The 18464-nt window shown below is 45.0% G+C and overlaps 1 protein-coding gene across 1 annotated transcript in view; it reads right to left on the minus strand.

Annotated features, from left to right (window-relative positions):
* The window catches only part of RGS20 (regulator of G protein signaling 20), a 34154-nt gene that overhangs the window by 10572 nt on the left and 5118 nt on the right, over positions 1-18464 (minus strand). Inside the window, exon 2 of the mRNA XM_088064021.1 lies at positions 7387-7740. Coding sequence (XP_087920147.1) covers positions 7387-7740 — 354 coding nt within the window. The remainder of the gene's footprint in view (positions 1-7386; positions 7741-18464) is intronic.

Below are 18464 nucleotides of genomic sequence, written 5' to 3' on the forward strand. Positions count from 1 at the left end.
AAGGGTCTTCTAGTCATGTAATTTTACAGTTGTTAATTTGGGACATCAGATTTCCAGACCTCTCTGAAGGTGTTATGGGAATGAAAAAATTGTATGAGAACCCTCTGTACTGGATGTTCTCTGCACTTTAAGGACTGGAGTCTGCCTTCTCTGTCCCCACCATCTGAAGCAGCAATGTGCCTTGTTTGAAAATGTGTTAGAGAAGAAAACACTGAGGATTAGAAAACTGGAGATGGACTGTTATCCTGTACATGTTTTCTGAGGAATCCAAAAATACTTTCAGGTTAGTGATGGGGTGATGTAAGATACTTTTAACCAAAGGACTTCAACCCATACCATCTCATGCTCTGCTTATACTCAGACTGGGTACGGTATTAGCCAGTTTCTGGGTATAACACAAATAATCAGTAGGGTCTAATTTTGCCAATATTGACTCACTGTGAGGAATCAAATCCTTGAATGGGACAGTCAGTGTATAAATGGAAAGAGGGGTTTCTGTTGCACAGGTCCTCATAGTGGTGGTGTTGGCTTGAGCATGTGAGGCTCTGGGACATGCATTACTGCTCAGATCCTACACCCAGCTGTCTCATGTGCCTTGGGACCGCTCCAGTGTGCACATGATCCATCTCTGGTGGTTGTCTAGAGCTACAAATCATCTACCTCCCTAAATTGTGCATGAGTCTGTCCTGCATGAGCATTTTTGCATCTGCAGGAAGTTTCTTGTGACTACGGACCAGTGACTAGCCACTCCTCTGACTTCCTGCAGTCTGTGCAGAATTGGGTTGATTTTGTAGCTTTGGAGATTCTGGATATTCTTCATGCAGGATATTAATCAGCACATTGGAACACAAAGGAACTTGACTAGGCACAGAGTGTCCTGCCTGGAAGAATCCACAGAACCATTCAAATTCCACATGGAGAGCGCCAATTAGTCAAATACTTAAATGAGAACTGGGTTTGAGCTTGTCTCCAGTTGGTCCATTATTTCAAGTCAGTCTAATGTAGCATCTCTGCAGATGCCTAGGTGCAGAGTTTCTGCATCTCCCAAGGAAAGAGATGTCCATCTCTATGTAATAATAACAACAAATTTAGTCCATTATAAAATTGTCCCTAAAAGAGCAATGAAACAAAAATAAAGGAAAATTAATGGCATTAATTCTTCTTCTTGCTTCTTATCCCACTAGATAGCATCTATCTATCTATCTATCTATCTATCTATCTATCTATCTATCTATCTCATATAAAATCATGTAAAAAAGTATGTGCTCATATTATTGCATGCTAATAAGTAATTTAAAAAAAGTCCAAGGATTTAAGCAAACATCTGAGATGCTACTTTTGACAATAGTGGCAAAATCACTGTATGCCTTAAGAGTAATGTTGAGGTGGTGAAATAAGAATGTCTGTCATATCTTTTCCACTCCAAAGCATACTTATCTGACATTCAGATTATGAAGCATTTCTCCATATAACCTTATAAACATGAAGGAGTGTAAAGGTCAGGAGTGAAAATTATTTCCCTGGTTAAAAACACCTCAGGTGATATTTGGCTTAGTTGTAACATTTATAGTATTTGCTAATTTCTCAGCAGAAAGGTGGGCTACTAAGAAAATAGCATTCTCAAAGGAGGAATATTTAAAATCTAAGCCACAAATGAAAATTTAAAAAATAAAACAAAACCTTAACCAAATTTTAAAAAAGCCCCAAACCCAGGAATACACAGAAGATTGTAGCTAAAACTTTATACTTTTATCCCCACTTTATACTAAAACACAATGACATTTTTTCAGCTCTAAGTGCAAAGATTCTATTACTTAAACTTAATTACTGAGACTTAATATTTCCTCCTTGTACACATTACAATCAGGCAGGTGTGCAAGCCTTTAGCTTGTCCTTGGGGCTGATTTGCATGGCCACAGCATGAAGCTTTCCCAGTAATTCCACAGCCTGGGAAGCCTTCTGCTGGAACACTAGCTGACAGCCACTTGGAGTGAGGACACAGATGTGGATCATATAGTCCAGTTATTTTTCAGTAAATACTTCAGGCCTGACCCAAACTCCACTAAAGTAATGAAAGCCACTTCTTGGTGTCAGCAAGCTTTAGGTGAGGTTATGTAACTCTCACAGTTGTTGCTTTGACTTTGGATCCTCCCAGTAATGATAACCAGTGAGTTGGAAGAGATTCTGTTCTTATCTACTAATGTCATAAGAGGCTTGCAACTGGGGTCAAGTTCCAAATAAATCTCTAAATCTATATTTTAACAATTCAGATATATTTGGGGCTGCAACAAACTCCCACTGAAGCCTGTGGCAGTTCACCGTCAACTGAAATATGAACAGGAAACTTGATGCTCATGCTTCTTCCTTTTCATTGACAAATGTGACAAGCAGGCTTTCTGCATCAAGCAGTGTGCTATTTTAGACAGAGAAGAATTCTAATATATGTTAATGAACTCGCCCACACATATGCACATGCTTTAGGCATAGTTATCAGATTGCCCACTTTTGTAGGTTAAGAGCAAGAGCTCCTCAAAAGTTATCTTGTATTATTGCAGATTTGACATATTGTAGTGGGGTGGCTGAGATGGTTGAGAGTTTGTAACTGCAAGACAGAGGTTAGCAGAAGGGAGACTGGCAGCACATAGAATAAATCAGCTTTTTGCTTCACTGCTGTGCCCAAGTCTGCTAAAGGCTTCAGTGGATAAAGCTGCAAGTGAAAGTGTTATCCTGTAACTAGCAGCTCTGGGACTCTTTCATGTCAAATGTCCAGAAACTGAGTACCTTTGCTTGTTTTACTTTATTTTTCCAGAGAAGCTCAGAGGAGCATTCATCTACCCAGCTGAAAGCATTGTGTTACATTTCCAAAGGGATGGCTGAAAGGGTGTCACACCCACATAGTAACAGGTAATGGTGCCTTGATCATGTCACCGGTAACAGGTATTTTTCTACCAATGCCTTAGATGTCTTCTGCTCTTTTTTCTTTGGTATTCAGTTCTGCCCAGCTGGCCACCACACGAGGCCATTCTCTCCAAAACCTTCCTGCACTTAAGTCTTTCTCTGAGTAAAATCTGACTTTCCTGTTAGAAACCGAGTTACTTGGGGCTTCAATGGGATTTTTGTGTGGATTTTTTTTTGTTTGGGTTGTTTGTTTGTTTGTTTGTTTGTTTGTTTTTTAGAGAGATGTCTTATATCTCCTCTGGATAAAGAATTTCTTTAGTTTTGATTTTATCATGAGACTTCATTGAAAATGTTACTCAACATGTAATTAACAGGGTCACTGTCATTATTTCTCCAGTAATAAGGGAAAGACATGAAAGAATTCCTTACCAGTTGCATAGAAAAAGCAACAAAAGCAACCTGTTTTTTCTGTCCAGCTGATTATGTGGATGCTGTGACAGTGGAGCAGTATGAATTTAAGTATGGATATAACTTTATCCCATGCTGAGTCCTTCACAAACGAGGTCACTGCAAACTGCAATTAAGTTAAATCAGTGTCAGGATCTTCTCCTCTGCACAGCACAAACTGTCAGAATCCCTTGCCTCGACTTCTGTGGCATCTGGGGTCAGCCTCAGTGGATGTATGTCAGTCACACTGACTGATCAGCTCTCTTGGAAGAAAAACCAACATAAAACTCCACAGGCTTCTCCAGTGCTGGGATTTTTACCACTGCTTCAACCCTGCTTTTGCTGGCTCTGATGTCAGAGAAAGTAATGGCTTCTAGTTACTTTCCTGCAGCTTGTTGTAAGAAACAATAACATTTAAAAAAAACATTCATCCTAATATTTTACAAACCCCTCTACTGTGCAGTGAAACTGGTGCCTGTAGCAGTTTACTCTGCTCACTCCCATTATCTCCTCCTGAGAGCTTGGTTGCATTGTGCTTAATTATGAATGGCCTCCAAAAAGCCCGTTTTACTGTACTATGAAGTGACTCATATCACACAGAAGCTCTGACAACTCGCACTGAGTACTGGAGGCACATGGCGCTGTATTAGTCAGTGACTCATTTCACATTGTACTCGGTGCTGAGATCTGACTCACACTGAACTGTGTGAGAAGCTGACTGACATTGTACTGGTCTGAAAGCTGGTTTGAATCGGGATGACTCACCCCGGAGTTCATTAAGCGGTGATTCACACACTGTTTCCTATTGATTCCGATTGTCGCGATTCACTTCGGATTGTACTACGCTGGCATCTGGCTGCTCTGCAGGGCAGGCACTGTGATAGCAACCCTCTGCCTGGTGAGCTCGGCTGTAGTGCCAGCCGGCAGCGTCAGACAGGAGGAGGAGTACCGAACTGAATTTAATGCTGAAGGAAGGTCAGAATTCGGCTTAGCACACATTCACTTTGGCCATGACACTTTCTGGGCTTCTTTGCTTCACCTGGCTTTGAAAAGTTTTGGAAACAGCAAGTGAGGAGTAATGAACCTCCAGCTAAGAATCCTCTTACTTCTGAGTGCCAGGAGATCTCTGGAGTATTTCCAAGATTGGCTGTCTCCTTTATCACTTTTCTTAGTGACAAAAAGATGGGACGAGTTTCTGTGGGTGACTGAGTACTGATAGTAGCTTATATGCTTCAAGTTCATCAACATTTGACCTGAGCTCCAAGTGACACAGGCACCCACAGCCTGAATACTCCTTCCCGCTACTTCAAGCTCAGACATCACTACTCTCTCTGAAATATGTTCACTGTTCTAAACAAGGGGTATAGAGTTGTATAACAGCTTAGGTGATGCTTCCATTATTAAGAATTTGGGACCCAGAGTAAAGATATCAAAGTAAGTATAGATGTGAAGAGTAGATAAAAAATTAAAGGGGAAATAAAGTAACTGTTCTCTCACCTTTGAACATTTTATAAAACATAGTGCTAGTTTTACATTCAGTTGGCTCTGACTTTAGAGAGACACTCCTAATTTTAATATGACGTTCCTAATTTTAGGAACCACAACTAGGAATCTCCTAGTGGATGATGATTCTGGTGTTCTGTTTAGTCGAACTGGTGTGTACTGCTTCTGGCCCTGTAATACAGCAGTCATGTAGCTGCCTCCACAGCCCATAGCTCTGCAGAACACTGGATTCGATGGTGACATTCTGTTTGTGCAACAGAGGTACAAGGAGACTCCTTGCCATTATGTCATAGCGACAAGTGCCATAGGAGAAGTTTTCATTTTACATTTTTCAACAGCAAAAATGGAATAATGGAACGGTTGCATCAAGTAAATTACACCGCTATTAAATTACTGTAGGTTTTTACTGGAGTGTACAAGGATAATCCTATCTAACTTTCTGTATTTGTGTCCAATTTTTTACCTGCTTTTTCTTACCGACTGACGTTACCTAATGTCAGAGCTCAGGAAGAGCTTTCTTTTCTCTAAGGATGCTTGATGAGGCAGGCTGGTACTGGAAGACTCTCTACGGAAGAACTCGCCTGTTGCTGCTTATCTCTCTGACTTGGCAGGGGAGCCCCGGGCTCCGAGAGCACACGCACCGCGGGATCCCCTTCGCGGTGGGGCGGGGGCACGGGTGACACTCATCTTCGGCCGCACTCGTGAGACGAGGCAGAAGGGCCCCTGAGCGCCTGGCGGGGCCGAGCCGAGGCGTTACCTGCGCTGGGGCCAGGGAGGTGGCACGGCCAGGGGTGCGACCCCTTCCCAAGGCGGGATCCTGACCCCGCTCCCGGAGCCGAGGTCAGCACGGTGCTACCCGGGATCTGCGCGGGGAGCCCCTGGGGAGGGACATGGAGGTGAGAACCCGAGCTCCGGGAGCTCTCGGCTTGCAGCTCCAGACTCTCCGGGAGAGCGGGGGAAACGCCTTTCGCGCCGAGTCCCGGTGGTTCTTCCCGGGGAGGTTCTGTCCAGCCCCGGCCGCGGGGACCACCGCCGGCAGCGCAGCCCGTCCCGTCCCGTCCCGTCCCGTCCCGCTGCACCCTCGGCGGCTCCAGCTGCGGCACGGGGGTCGCGGCTGCCGGCGACGAGCCCTCCCGGAGCGCGGGATGCGGTGTCCGGCTGCCGCCGAGCGGGACCGAGCGCTACTTACGGTGTCGGCGGCGGAGCCCGGCCGGGCGTCCTCGCACGCTTCCCCTCCGGTCCCGGCGGGCTGGGCGACCGGGAGCGGCGGCTCGCCAGCCCCACGCATGCGCCCGGCCCCCTCGGGCTCGTCTCACGGTGCGGCCGCGGGTGGGTTCGCTCGCCGTGGCTGGAGCCGGAGGGAGCGAGGCCGGCAGCCCGCGCTCCCCGCCCCGGCACGGCCCGACGGGATGGGCTGGCGCCGGGTCGCCCCTGGCCAGGCGAACACAGGGGGGCTGCTACGGCTCAGGGCCGGTGTACAAAGGGATTAAACGCAGCAGCGCCCGCACCGCGGCGGCGGACTGGGCAGGGCGCGGGGGGAGCCATGGGACAGGCGCCGCAGGGAGAAATGCCGGAGAGACCGGCGTGAGAGCGTGTGAGTGGAGAGTGTGTGTGTGCGTGTGTCTCTGGGTGTGTGCGTGTGTGTGTGTGTGTGTGTGTGTGTGTGTGTGTGTGTGTGTGCGCGCTGATGGGAGGGAGTGGGAAGGGCTTGGAGAGGCGGCGGTGCCGCCGTGGGGCTCGGTGCTGGTGCTTCAGTGTTCACAGATGCCAAACAAGAGAGCCGGGCTTCTCAACCCGGAGCTGGAACGTGCTCGCATTTTAAGTAACTGCGTGTTAGGATAAACGTCTTCCCTCTCTTAGCCGCCTCCCGGCAGGGCTCGCCGCCGCCGGGCTCTCCCGGGCTCGCTCTCCCGTTCAGCGGGGCAGGTGTGACACGGCTGCGGCAGCCGCGCAGCGCGGCTCCGTGCGAGGCGTGTGCCGGGGGCCGCCGGGCTGGGCGCTCACCCCGCTCCTCAGATCGCCCTTAGGAACATCGCCACGTTTAGGGGATTCTCTCACCTATAACGATCCGCCGCCTCCACCCCCCGGGCAGCCGTCTGCCGGGACAAGGGTTAATGGGACGACTGCGGCTTGCTAGTACCTCTGCCGTTCCCGGGCAGACCGACACTGTCTTCCCGTGAAACCAAGACTGATCCGGTGCGTGAACGCCCTACGCGTTCCCGGATCCCGGAGCTCGGCACCCGGCTGCCGTCGGGGCTGTTCCCTTCCCGCCCGCGCACCGGGTGCGGAGCAGGGCGGCCGCAGGAGCCTCCTTGCCGGAGCCAGCGGACCCGGGGGCGCTGGGGATGGCAGATGGGACCAGCGGGCTTCCCTGTGGCGCCCGGGGGCTTTGCCGCGGGAGCTCGCCCTGCGCCCCCGAGACTCCCACGCCGGTGCCGGCTGAGGGCACGTGGGCGGACAGCGGCTTCCCTGGTGCGGGGAGTAGGAGGAGGAGGAGGAGAAGGAAGGGGTGGACGCGGGCCCAGGAGCGGTACTCACGGCGCCGGGAGGCTCGGGGGCAGCGCGGGGCTGCGGCGGCGCGGCTCCGTGGCACGCCGGGCATCTCCGGCGCTCCGGGGGGAGGCGGCTGGGCGGCGGCGGGGCGGGGGCGGGGGCCGGCGGCGGCTCAGCCCAGCGGCCCCGCAGCAGGGCGGCGAGCGGGCAGCGGGCGGGAGCCCCGCTCCCGGCCAGCAGCGCCGCCAAGGCCGCGGGACAGAAGCGGGGCTCCGGGACGTCTCGACGGGGCGCCGAGACGAAGCGCGGGCAAGGCCGGCGGGCAGGGAGCTGCGGCCGCAGGAAAGGGCTGGAGAGCAGAGCTGACAGCGAGGCGAGGGGCCTGGCAGGCCTCGGAGTCTGCGGCGAGCGGGGGAGGTGTGGGAGCGGAGGGACGGGGCGGGAAGAGAGAGAGAAAGAGAGAGAAACACAAAGTGAGCATCACCGAGAGGGCAGGCGGGGGGCCAGCACACCCAGCAGAACCCCACGGTGCTAAGATGAGGGTTGGAGAGGTGACAGCCGTGAACCCACACCCTGCTGTCCTCGCTCCCCCTTTTGCCCCCATGTACACTCTGTCTTTTTAACTTTTCTAAACCGGTCCTTCAGGTGAGGGCTGGAGGACAGCTCTCGTACCCAGCCAGTGCCCATTGCGGTTCGGGGCTGCCCACAGTACCAGAGGAGCACGGGGACCAATTTGGCCACTTAAAACCTACACCCAAAGAGCATCCCCCAAAAAATCCCCACCCGAAAAGCCAGCCGCAGACGACGGACGGAGCTGCAGCGGCGGCGGGGAGCGGAACCGAGCCATTGCCTCCCGGACCTGTCCAGGGTCCTGAACCTGACCGGAGGGTCCTGAACCTAGCTGCCTCCCGCCCTGGCCGGGTAGCTCGGCGGGCCCGCCCTGATCTGCGGCCGTCAGGATATCATGACCTTGCCCTTCCTTGCTGAGTGCCATTGTCCTGCAGAGATGGAGCCACCTTGATGGAGCATGGGCCCTGAGCAGGAACGGACAAAAATTACCGCTGCTTGCCTTTTCTCTAGCAATGATTTCTAACTGTTTGTGTTTGGGGTTTCATTCTTTCATCAAGGTTTAGCCCGTCCCAAAACATTGTCCCTTTTTCTGGCCTACAACCAGACACCAAAGAGACAGAGAGGAACCGAAGTCCACACAGTGTGAAGAAAACCCTTCCCAGAGTGATGGTGCTGCCCTTGAAGGCCAAAGAAACTGCTACAGCAGTGGGAGAACATGGCTGTGGTGCCATTGATGCCAGGGAAGGTGCTTGTTAGAGCTGAAATGAGCAGGGAAAGCTGCCATTCCTACACAGAAGGAGAGCTTCTGTTGCTTAGCAGCAGAGAGTTCCCCTAGGTCTGCTTGGAGAGGTGAACTACGGCAGAAACCGGACAATGTTCCCAGGAGAGCAGAAAAAATAGAAAGGTTGATTCCCACTCCACAACCCCACCCAGTATTCCTCCTGCCCCGTGGCAAGGAGCCCTTTTGGGCAAATCTCTACCCTTTTGGTTGTGGCAGAAAGCACAGAACAGATGTTGAACAGATTTCTGTGCCAAACTACAATTGCCAAGGCCCAGACAGGACCTATGGAGATATTATAGGTTTGATAAGTAGGACTAAATGGCACTGCCTCACTTCTTGGCAGAGAAAAGGGAACAAAGTCTCAGTAAGTGTACTGGGGTGGCTGTTGATGTGGCTTAAGACCAAGCTCAAAACACCTGTAAACACCACTGGCCTTTGAATTCATCTCTTGGTAACTTTACCAGAAAAGGCATTCATTTCTCAGACTGGTGACTAAATGTGACTCCCCTAAGACCACTCGAGACTACAGTCCCAGATGGCATCCTAAATCTTAGCAGGAATGCTTGATCAAATTCAGGTTTAAAATGCTGGCAGAGTGTAACCCCTTTAGAAGGTATGCTCTTACTTCATCAGCCTTTCCGTTTGTCTCAGGAGAGTCATGATCTGTTGTTCCTGTCCATGGCAGGGGGTTTGGAATGAGATGATCTTTAAAGTCCTTACTAACCCAAACCCTTCATGGTTCTAGCTAACACCTTATTAAAGAAGGCTATATATTTATTTTTTTTTTTCAAAATTCATGACGCATAGTGATGGTGGGCAGTATTGTATAAAAATACAGTATTTTTGTTCTCTAGCATAAATGGTGTTAGATATACAGAGCCACCTAAGCTAACTATCTTCCAGTGATTGGGGTTTGTAGGCAATGCTGTCTCTCTCTGCAGGCAGGGACCTCTGCATCACTGCATGTGTACACAACCACATCCTGAAACAGCTGAATGGTGTGGAGGCATGAAGTCCTCACAAAATTGTTAATGTAGTCATCTTCTCCTCTGTCCCTGAGTGATGGATGCAGGCTGATGTCCAGCTGCTTGAGACAGAACTGCATAAACAAGGGCTTGGACTTTGACGAAATGGGGTTTAGAGTAGAGAGACACAGACTGGAACCCGTTCTCTCTCTCTAAAGGGATGTGAGCATGCAAAGCAAGTTCCCTCAGTCATCAGAGTAGCTTGCTCTGCATGTGTCTCTGTGACCTCACTCTCAGTCCCCTACACTGTTCTACTTTGTTCAGGTTAATTCATTTTCACAGGGACAGAGAGAAAGCCAAAAGTTAATCCAGCAAGGCATGGGAGCATTTAACCTTGCATTTATCTCTGTTTCAAAAAATCAGTTATGGAAAATTGAGAGCTTACATGTGAGCTGTGTATTTAATTTAATTATCCCATATAGTGACACCTTTTTTCTGTAACACACAAGGTAAATAATAAATCAGGAAATCTGGTTTCAATATTAGTATAGCAGGCAATAGAAAACACATCTCCACCCTTTACTTAACTTTTCTGAATATTTCACATTAGACTTATAAGCTCTTGATAAACTTTTAGGAGGAAATTCTGTTCAGCATGCAGTAGTTTTCTTTTTATTCTAAATCAGAAAGGGATGGTTTTATATGAGGGTACCTTTGCTATTTAATGTTGTCCCTTTGGATATTTCTTAGACTCCACCCTCCCTCTTTCTACAAATTTGTCCAGTTTACACGTTTTCCTAATTTTTCCTTTGTGGAAATGAGGAAATCTGTTATTGTTTATATTTATTTTACTTTTTACTGAAAACTTGCATGGCACCTTTTTCTTTTTTTCTTTTTAATTTGTTCTCACTGTTCAGAACAGGTGATAAGAAAGATAATACAGAACATGTACCTGTATTTTAATAACATTGTATTCCAACATTCTTGCAGTCACACATCAATGGGTGACATAATGCACGTGTCAGCTCTTTTGGGGCCTGTTTGCCTTTAAGGTGTGAGGGCTGATTCCTGCTCTCATACCTGAACTTCTGCTCCCTGCCCAAGGAGAGGTCGGACACATTTGTATGGCAGCTTTTGTGTTCTAGTCTATTTCAGTGTTTCCTACTCCCTTAAATTGTTAAAAAGAGAGTTTCTAGACCATTGAATGGAGCTGATTCATAGTGAATGAGGGAGCAATTCAAACAGAGAGTAAGAAGCCATTTTTTACTTTTTTCATTGACATTAAAGTGCACTTGTTACAAATCATTTTGAAGACTGGTGGGCTTTTCTGGGAAAGGAGATATTTTCAGAAGGAGAATGAGTTTCCAGGGACTTCAGCTGAACTTCAATTTTCTTTATGTATCAGCAGTATTCAAGTATTTGCTTTCCCTTACCCCTTAATGAAAACTAAAAATGTAAAAAGAAAAATAAAATAAAAGATGCATTTCAATAGCAATATTTTGAAGTGAACATAATACCAGTGATATTATGGGAAGTAGCTTTGCTGACCTTTTAAATATCTGTATTTTTTCAACATCACTTTCTTACAGGCATAAGCCACTTTTCTTTTTAGATCTATCACTGATTGATTTCAAGTAGGAAATATAATTCAGTGTTGATGGGAGGATGAATAAACTGGTGTCTTCAAACATGTAAGACCAACCATAGAGTAGCATGGTCCCACAGAGCATTAACTAAGATGTCCTACGTGTAGGGATGCCTGTTAGTATTTCATTTTTCATCAACACCGATAGCAGTGTGTTAATTAATCAGTAGAATTTATGTTGTGTAAACCAAAGTGTCAAAGTCCCACTGTCATGTCATTCATGCAGTCACAGGGTGTCTCTTAGCCTTTTGCTGGAGGATTAGATTTTGAGGATTTCCTCAAGATCTGATGCTAAAACCTGTGACTGCACTACATTAGGGCTTGAAATGTTATCAAAGTGGTTAGACTTGATTTAGATCTCAGTGCAGGCACAATTTTTTGCAGTTGGTGACTCTGCTTAGTGCTTTGATAATTATTTCATCACTGTAAGGTCATTTTCTAGGGTGATGTATTTTCTCAGGGTTGTCCATTCCCATATGTGTGCTCTGACACAACCCTTAGGTTCAGTATTTATATCAGTCAGTGTCTGCTCCAAAGCTGCAGGAAGCCTCTGCTGTCTCCACTCACAACTCTGTTTCTTTTCCACTCCTACATATCACATCTTTATTGCTTCTAAGGCAGAGGAAACTTAAAAGAGAAATAACATTTGAGATGGAATTCAATATCAGAGATAAGGATATGTTCTCCAGTAATAGCACCGAATGCCAGGTTTCAGAGCATCAGAGTCAGCTCAGTGATGGTTCAGCTCCCCATTCTCATCCATTCTGATGGGTGCAGGCTCTGTGGGGTTTGTGAGCCTTCAGACAGTGCTCTGTGGCCCAACTCATGTGCTCAAAATCCTTGGTGATGCAGAGTATTTGGTGGATTTGCAGACTACACAGGAAGGTGGTGGCTTGGGCAGAGAAGATCTAATTAGAAACTGCAATGTGACACACAGCTGAATCTTTACTATATTCTCTGATCCTCTCACTTGATGTATGACATTAAATAATTAAAAATTTAATGCCAACTACATTTTGTTTTAAACCGTGAGCTTAGCATACAACTTTAATTCTATCCTCTACTATTTTGCCCCATAAACTTTTGAGTTATTTGGAATCAGTGAAAATCCCTACAGGTCAGGCTTGATTTAAAATGAAAGATCTCTTCCATCATGACTATATTCTGTTAGTGTATGTGCCAGTGACATGATAGACCCTGTAGTAGATCTCTGGTCAATATGTTGATCTGAAGAAGATTCAGTTCTACATACAAAAATTGGGAGTTTCCAGACGATGGAGGAAACGTTTCAGGGATGCTCATTACAAGCTTCCAGAAGGTGTCACTGTGCACCTACAATTTGAATGGGGAGCCTCAACATTTAAGGATTCGAGCCAAAGCACTATTCCTCCTTGTGCTATTAGGGCTTCTCTTCTCTGCCCGTATGGAAATTAAATGATCAATTGGAGTAACAATATTTCTCTTTTTTTCATGATAGGAAAAGTAAAAATATCTTTGTAGTATCACTGTCACTCAAGAGGTACCTACCCAACCATGACCTGCAGAAGTATCTCTGATATTCTGGGTCACACATAACCTAATTATTACACAGGATCCTTAACACATGTGCTTGCAAGGTAATAAATATAGTTAAATTAAAGAAGGAATCAAAACTGCCAGGAATGCAATTTTTAGGTCTTACAGAGCATTGTGGTTACATTCCAGAGCTGATTCAGACAGGAAGATTAACGGGGCAATTTGCAACCAGTGTTCCTGAACAGATCGAGGTTTCAGAGCCTTTGAGTAGTTCAAAGTGAGTCTGAAAGCCTGGTTCACAATGTGGCTGCACAGTAACATTCCAGCTTGACAAGATTCCTGAGAAAGGCACCGTGATTTCTGCCATTAATTTTCATCAGGTTTTGGACCTTATAAAATATGGATCAATTGGAAAATTATGCAGCCATGTTAAAAGCCTGGTGGGAGAAAATATAATTCACTTATAGGACTGGTGGTGGAGAACATGAAAGGAGAAATACACTATAATTCCTTTGAAAAAAAGAACAAAAGAATAAAGAGCAGGCAATGAGAGACTGCTGAAGAGTATGAGGTTAAAGGGCAGTATCAATAAGAAGGTTGCAGGCTGGTGCTGCATGAAGAGAAAACTCTGTGTTACTCTGCAAACTAGATTGAGCTGGTGACCAGGAGTATTTATCCAGCATCTTAAAAAGACATATGAATGATGATGAGAGGAAAAGGAACTGGTTTGATAAGAATGACAGTGAGGAGAAGGTGTGAACATATTTTGAGAAGGGGAAAACTTCAGGTGTTATCTATCCCAGTGTACTGATTCACCAGTGGTACCCAACAATTATGCTTTTAAAGAGGTCAGGTTATCCCTGTTATGTAGAAGTGAGTATGCCTGTGGAAGTGAATAGAAAGCCTTGGAGTTTCCTTGAATAATCTCTTACTAAGGAGGTAAATCATTCAATAAGATGCTATTCTTGTACTGAAATGAAGCACATGCATTTATCTGCACAGAGTCTGTATGAACAGAATAAATGCAGTACAGCAAGAAAGACTAGTCTGTCATCAAAATAGCAACCGTCTTTCACAATCAAACATTTCAGTGAACATTAGTTTATGCTAGTTGGAAGAAATGTCCTTGGTTTTTAGGGGCTGTGACTCACTTGGTCAGTCTTATGACTGGAAAACTATTCCATGCCAAACCGTTCAGAAGATCTGGATGTCAACTGAGAAACACCGTTTAACCCTGTTATTTAGAGCTCATATTCAGATATAAATGTTATAGGTGTCCAGTGCATTACCATGCAGAATTCTGGGTAATGTAAATCAGCAAATGGAGCAAGAATTTGCAAATGAATAAACAGGACAAGGGGTCAGAGAGGAGCAACTCAGCAGCTTCTCCAGCACAGTCTGAGCAACTCTGCAAATCTGAGCATGAGTTCCAAGTACCAAAAGTCACAAAGGGTGTGAGTGCCAAAGCTCACCTGGGATACCAAACTACAGTATTAGCGAGGATGCTCTGAAAGGAGATTTTCTTCCCAAAGGCAACTGTCTCATAAGAAGGTTTGGTAATAAAAAGAAAAGAGCATTTTTACAAAATGAAGCACTGCAATGCAAGAAAATTAATACTTTAAAATATTATAATCTGCCTTTCTCTCATAATAAATTGTTACACAGTTCAAGAACTAATAATTTATCCTATTTTGGTCTAAGCCTGACCCATTGTTTTTGCTTTAAACTTGATTATTCTCAAAGGAAACAGTGAAGTCAACAGAACAGTGAGAACTGTTTTCTTATTTATTTACTCCTAAAGTATATCACACAAAATGTCACAAGAAAAATCACAGCTACTTCCTGAAATTAAGCTGTGTTCACAACTGGAACTGAATAAATAACAAAATAAATTTGAGCCTTTCCTCTTTTTCTGTATGAGTTCCTCAGCATAAACTGACATCTCTAGGCTCCTGAAAATAATTTCATCCTTCTTGTGAGAGTAATTAAGTGCTTGCTACAGTGATCCAGAAAAAATGATGTGACATTTTGTGAGACAATCAGCTGCTGCTTGGCAGGCATCACTGGGCAGCTCCAGATTTATTTTAGCCTGTTCTTACCTTTAACTGTTGATACGGTATTTTAGATCAGATTTATTTTGAGAATGACACTAGAAGTATAATACTGAAGGCAATTAGCCTCCTGGGCTGTTTCCAACCACATAAGGTGGTAGAATAAATATCTGTTAGGTTAAAAATCTCAGCATCTAATTTCCTGAAAGTTTTGGAATCAGCATTAGGACAGGGAGGGGTTTTGGGAAAGGCCAAGCCTTCTGAGACATCCAGAACTGTCAGGAAGCAGGCACAGACTGCTGCAAGCCAGGCTTCACCAGTTCACCTGCTCAGAGATCCTTGCCATTTCCCAAATGTTACCCCTCAGCCCCTGTTTTGTATGAGTCTGATGGAAAAATAATGTTCTGCCTGTCTCACTTTTAAATGTTAATGCTTGTGAAGAAATATACAGTTACTCACACTGTACATAAACAAGGTGTTTTCATCCCCCATATGGTCTCTGGGAGAAGTGTGTTAGTCTCTCCCTTGCATTTCCTGGCTTGGCATGGCTTTGGCTTTGACCTTCTCAGACGGACACACCTAGCTGTCATCTGGCAATGTGGAGTTGGACATTTAAATTAAGATATTTGTGACAGGATTCTGACCTATTCTGCATCTCTGTTTTGACTGGTTGAAGCTGCTTTATGTAAAGATGTAAATAAAGGGGAGTAAAAATCTGTCCTGTTATTGTGCAGAAGGGGCCAGCAAATATAGGACTAAGTATTAGAAGGCTTGAAATAAACATTGATTTTCCTGTAAAGTCTTTGAAATTTTTGTGGAAAGAAATTCCTGTGAAAAAGCATGTGTGGAAATCATGATTTTTGTGTCTTTGCATCACTCATGAGAAATGCATCTTGGACAGTGTGCATTGTATACAAACAGACAAGGAGAAGGAGTAGATTACTTTTCATGTTCATAGCATATACAGCAAGGAGTAATGAATTTAAACAGCAGGCATGGATATTTAGGCTGATCCTAGCAGCAAATGTCAGATGATACTTTCAAACTCCCACCCAGAACTGTCTTTGATAACCTTAGATCATAGAATGAGTTGGGTTGGAAGAGACCTTAAAAACAATCCATTTCCAGTCTTCCACATCCTATAAACAGGGATACCTGTCACTAAACCAAATTTCATAGAGCTCCATCCAGCCTGGCCTTGAACACTTCCAGGGATGGGGCTTCCACATCCTTTCTGGGCAACCTCTTCCAGTGCCTCACCACCCTCATAGTCAGGAATTTATTCTTCATATCTAATCTAAACCTACTCTCTTTCAGTTTCAGGCCATTTCCCCTTGCCCTTTCACTCCATCACCTTGTATAAAGTCCCTCTCTAGCTTTCTTGTGGGCCCCTTTTAGGTACTGGAAGTCAGTCCTAAGATCTCCCTGGAACCCTCATTTCTCCAGGCAGGACATTCTCAGCTGTCTTAGCCTGTCTTTATAGGAGATCTGCTCCAGCCCTCTGATTACCATGATACTGCACCCCAAATAATTCTGGTTTCTTCCAGTGGAAGGATTTGCTAACCTGGTACTTCAGGATTCCTCTGGCACTCAGAAATCCCTGAGAAAAATGAGTTGAAAAAACCCGTACACAAATTCCTCTTTCAATTAGAAATAAGCTGTATTGGAAATAAACCAGAGTACAATGGGAATGCTACACTTGGGTGATTTCTATCACATCATGGCACTGAGGCTGAACTGCAAGTCAGAGCAGCACCAATTCCATTACACTGGGCTGGTGATGCAGAAAGGTACGTCATTTTAATTTTGTATTTTACAGGAAGTCATCTGCTTTCATCAGGTTTGAGCTTGAGAGTTATACCATACAGTAAAAGTAAATTCCTTCTGACACCCAGACACCCAGACTAGAAGCCATTTTAAAAAGGTCTCCATGGTCTTCCAGAAAAAAGTTGCTTTTCCCAGTGTCCTTTATCTAAATTGTTAATTCTTACTGGTGAAAGCATGTAGTAAATTAATGTATTTGTAAATCTGCAGTTACCCATATCTCAAATGAGTTGATTTAGACTTAGGCAGAGCAGGTTATTTATTAATCAGCATGACATTTTGTTCCACTTAGGGAGGGACATTGCATATTAATAAAAACAATCTCTGTAATTCAGGTCAGTCTAGGAGTGTTTTGCTGAAAAATTTCCAGAACTACTGTAAAAGCACTTTGCCTTTTGGTTTTTATAGTCATTAAATTCTTTCTGACAGTAATATCTTAATCAGCCTAGGAATCTGCATTTTGCCCATTTCAGAAGTGCACATGTGAAAAGGAAGCCTTAGGACTATTTCAATAGTAAAATATGTAAATCACTAAATTAGAAAAACACATTATTGCAAATTAATACAAATTATCTATGAGGACTAGAAAATTTGCACACCATTAATATGCAAGTAATCCACTCATTAATGTGTAGCACATTATTATTTTGAGAACTTTTACAAAAGAATGCTCTGTGATTGCCATCGATGCAGCTATTATTGGCTTATAGACAATGCTGAGCAATACAGCCAGCTATTCTCAGAGAAGTGTTTCTGGATGCAAAGAAAATAGAATTTATGAATTAAAAATATTATTATGCTATATAATTACAGAACTCTTTAAAAATAAAGACTCTTTGAAGAGCTCTTTGTTTCACAGAATAGTTGAGATTGGAAGGGAGCCTCTTCATGTTGTCTAGTTCTGCCTCCTGCTCCTTAGGCTTCCTAGATCTGTGATGAGCAGGGTTTGGATTCCTCTGAGGATGGAGACTTCAAAACCTCTCTAGGAAACCTGTCCCACCACCCCTACAGTAAAAGCCCACAGCTTTTTCTGTCTGATAGAACAACTGTTGCTTAAGCCACATTCACCTGTTCTTTCATGCATAATGCTAAAGATTAAAAGATAATGTCTTAAAGAGTTATATTTAATGTTTTGAGCTGCCTGGAACAGAGTAATATACTATGGACACCTAGAGAAAATGTGGGAAGAAAACCCCAAACCCAACATGAAAGATCTCTGCAAGGCTGTGCAGGGTTAGCCAGCAAGTAGTGAAAATGAGTCCCATGCACTGACAAAAGCTAAGCCAGTGGCTCACTGCATGTGTTTCAAGGCTAGGTCTGATGAAGGGTGCCCCATTCACAGTACCCTGTGCTCCTCCACTGCTCCCAGCAGGACCCACAGAGCTGAAATGGCCTCTCCTGGACAACTGTTTCCTGCTTATACACCGGGCATGACATACCCTATGGTATAGAATGTCCCTTTGGCCAGTTTGGGTCAGTTCTCCTGGCCTTGCTCCCTCTCAGTTTTTGTGCACCCACTCACTGAGAGAACATGGCAAATGGAAAAGTCCTTAACTTAGGGCAAACAGTGCTTAACAACATCTAAAACTTCACTTTGTTAATAATGTTAGTCTCACACTGAATCCAAAACACAGCTCTCAACCAGCTATTTGGAAGAAAATTAAGTTTATCCCAGCTGATACCAAGACAACACTGCAGGTCACGTAAGGGCTGACAGAGTCTGTAAAATGTGCAGGACTAGCCCTTTCTGAACTAGTGAAAGCACTTCAGGG

This window comes from Pseudopodoces humilis, chromosome 1 (genome assembly GCF_049639895.1).
Source record: "Pseudopodoces humilis isolate 2021_Gansu_Grassland_sample_001 chromosome 1, ASM4963989v1, whole genome shotgun sequence".
Lineage (NCBI taxonomy): Eukaryota > Metazoa > Chordata > Aves > Passeriformes > Paridae > Pseudopodoces > Pseudopodoces humilis.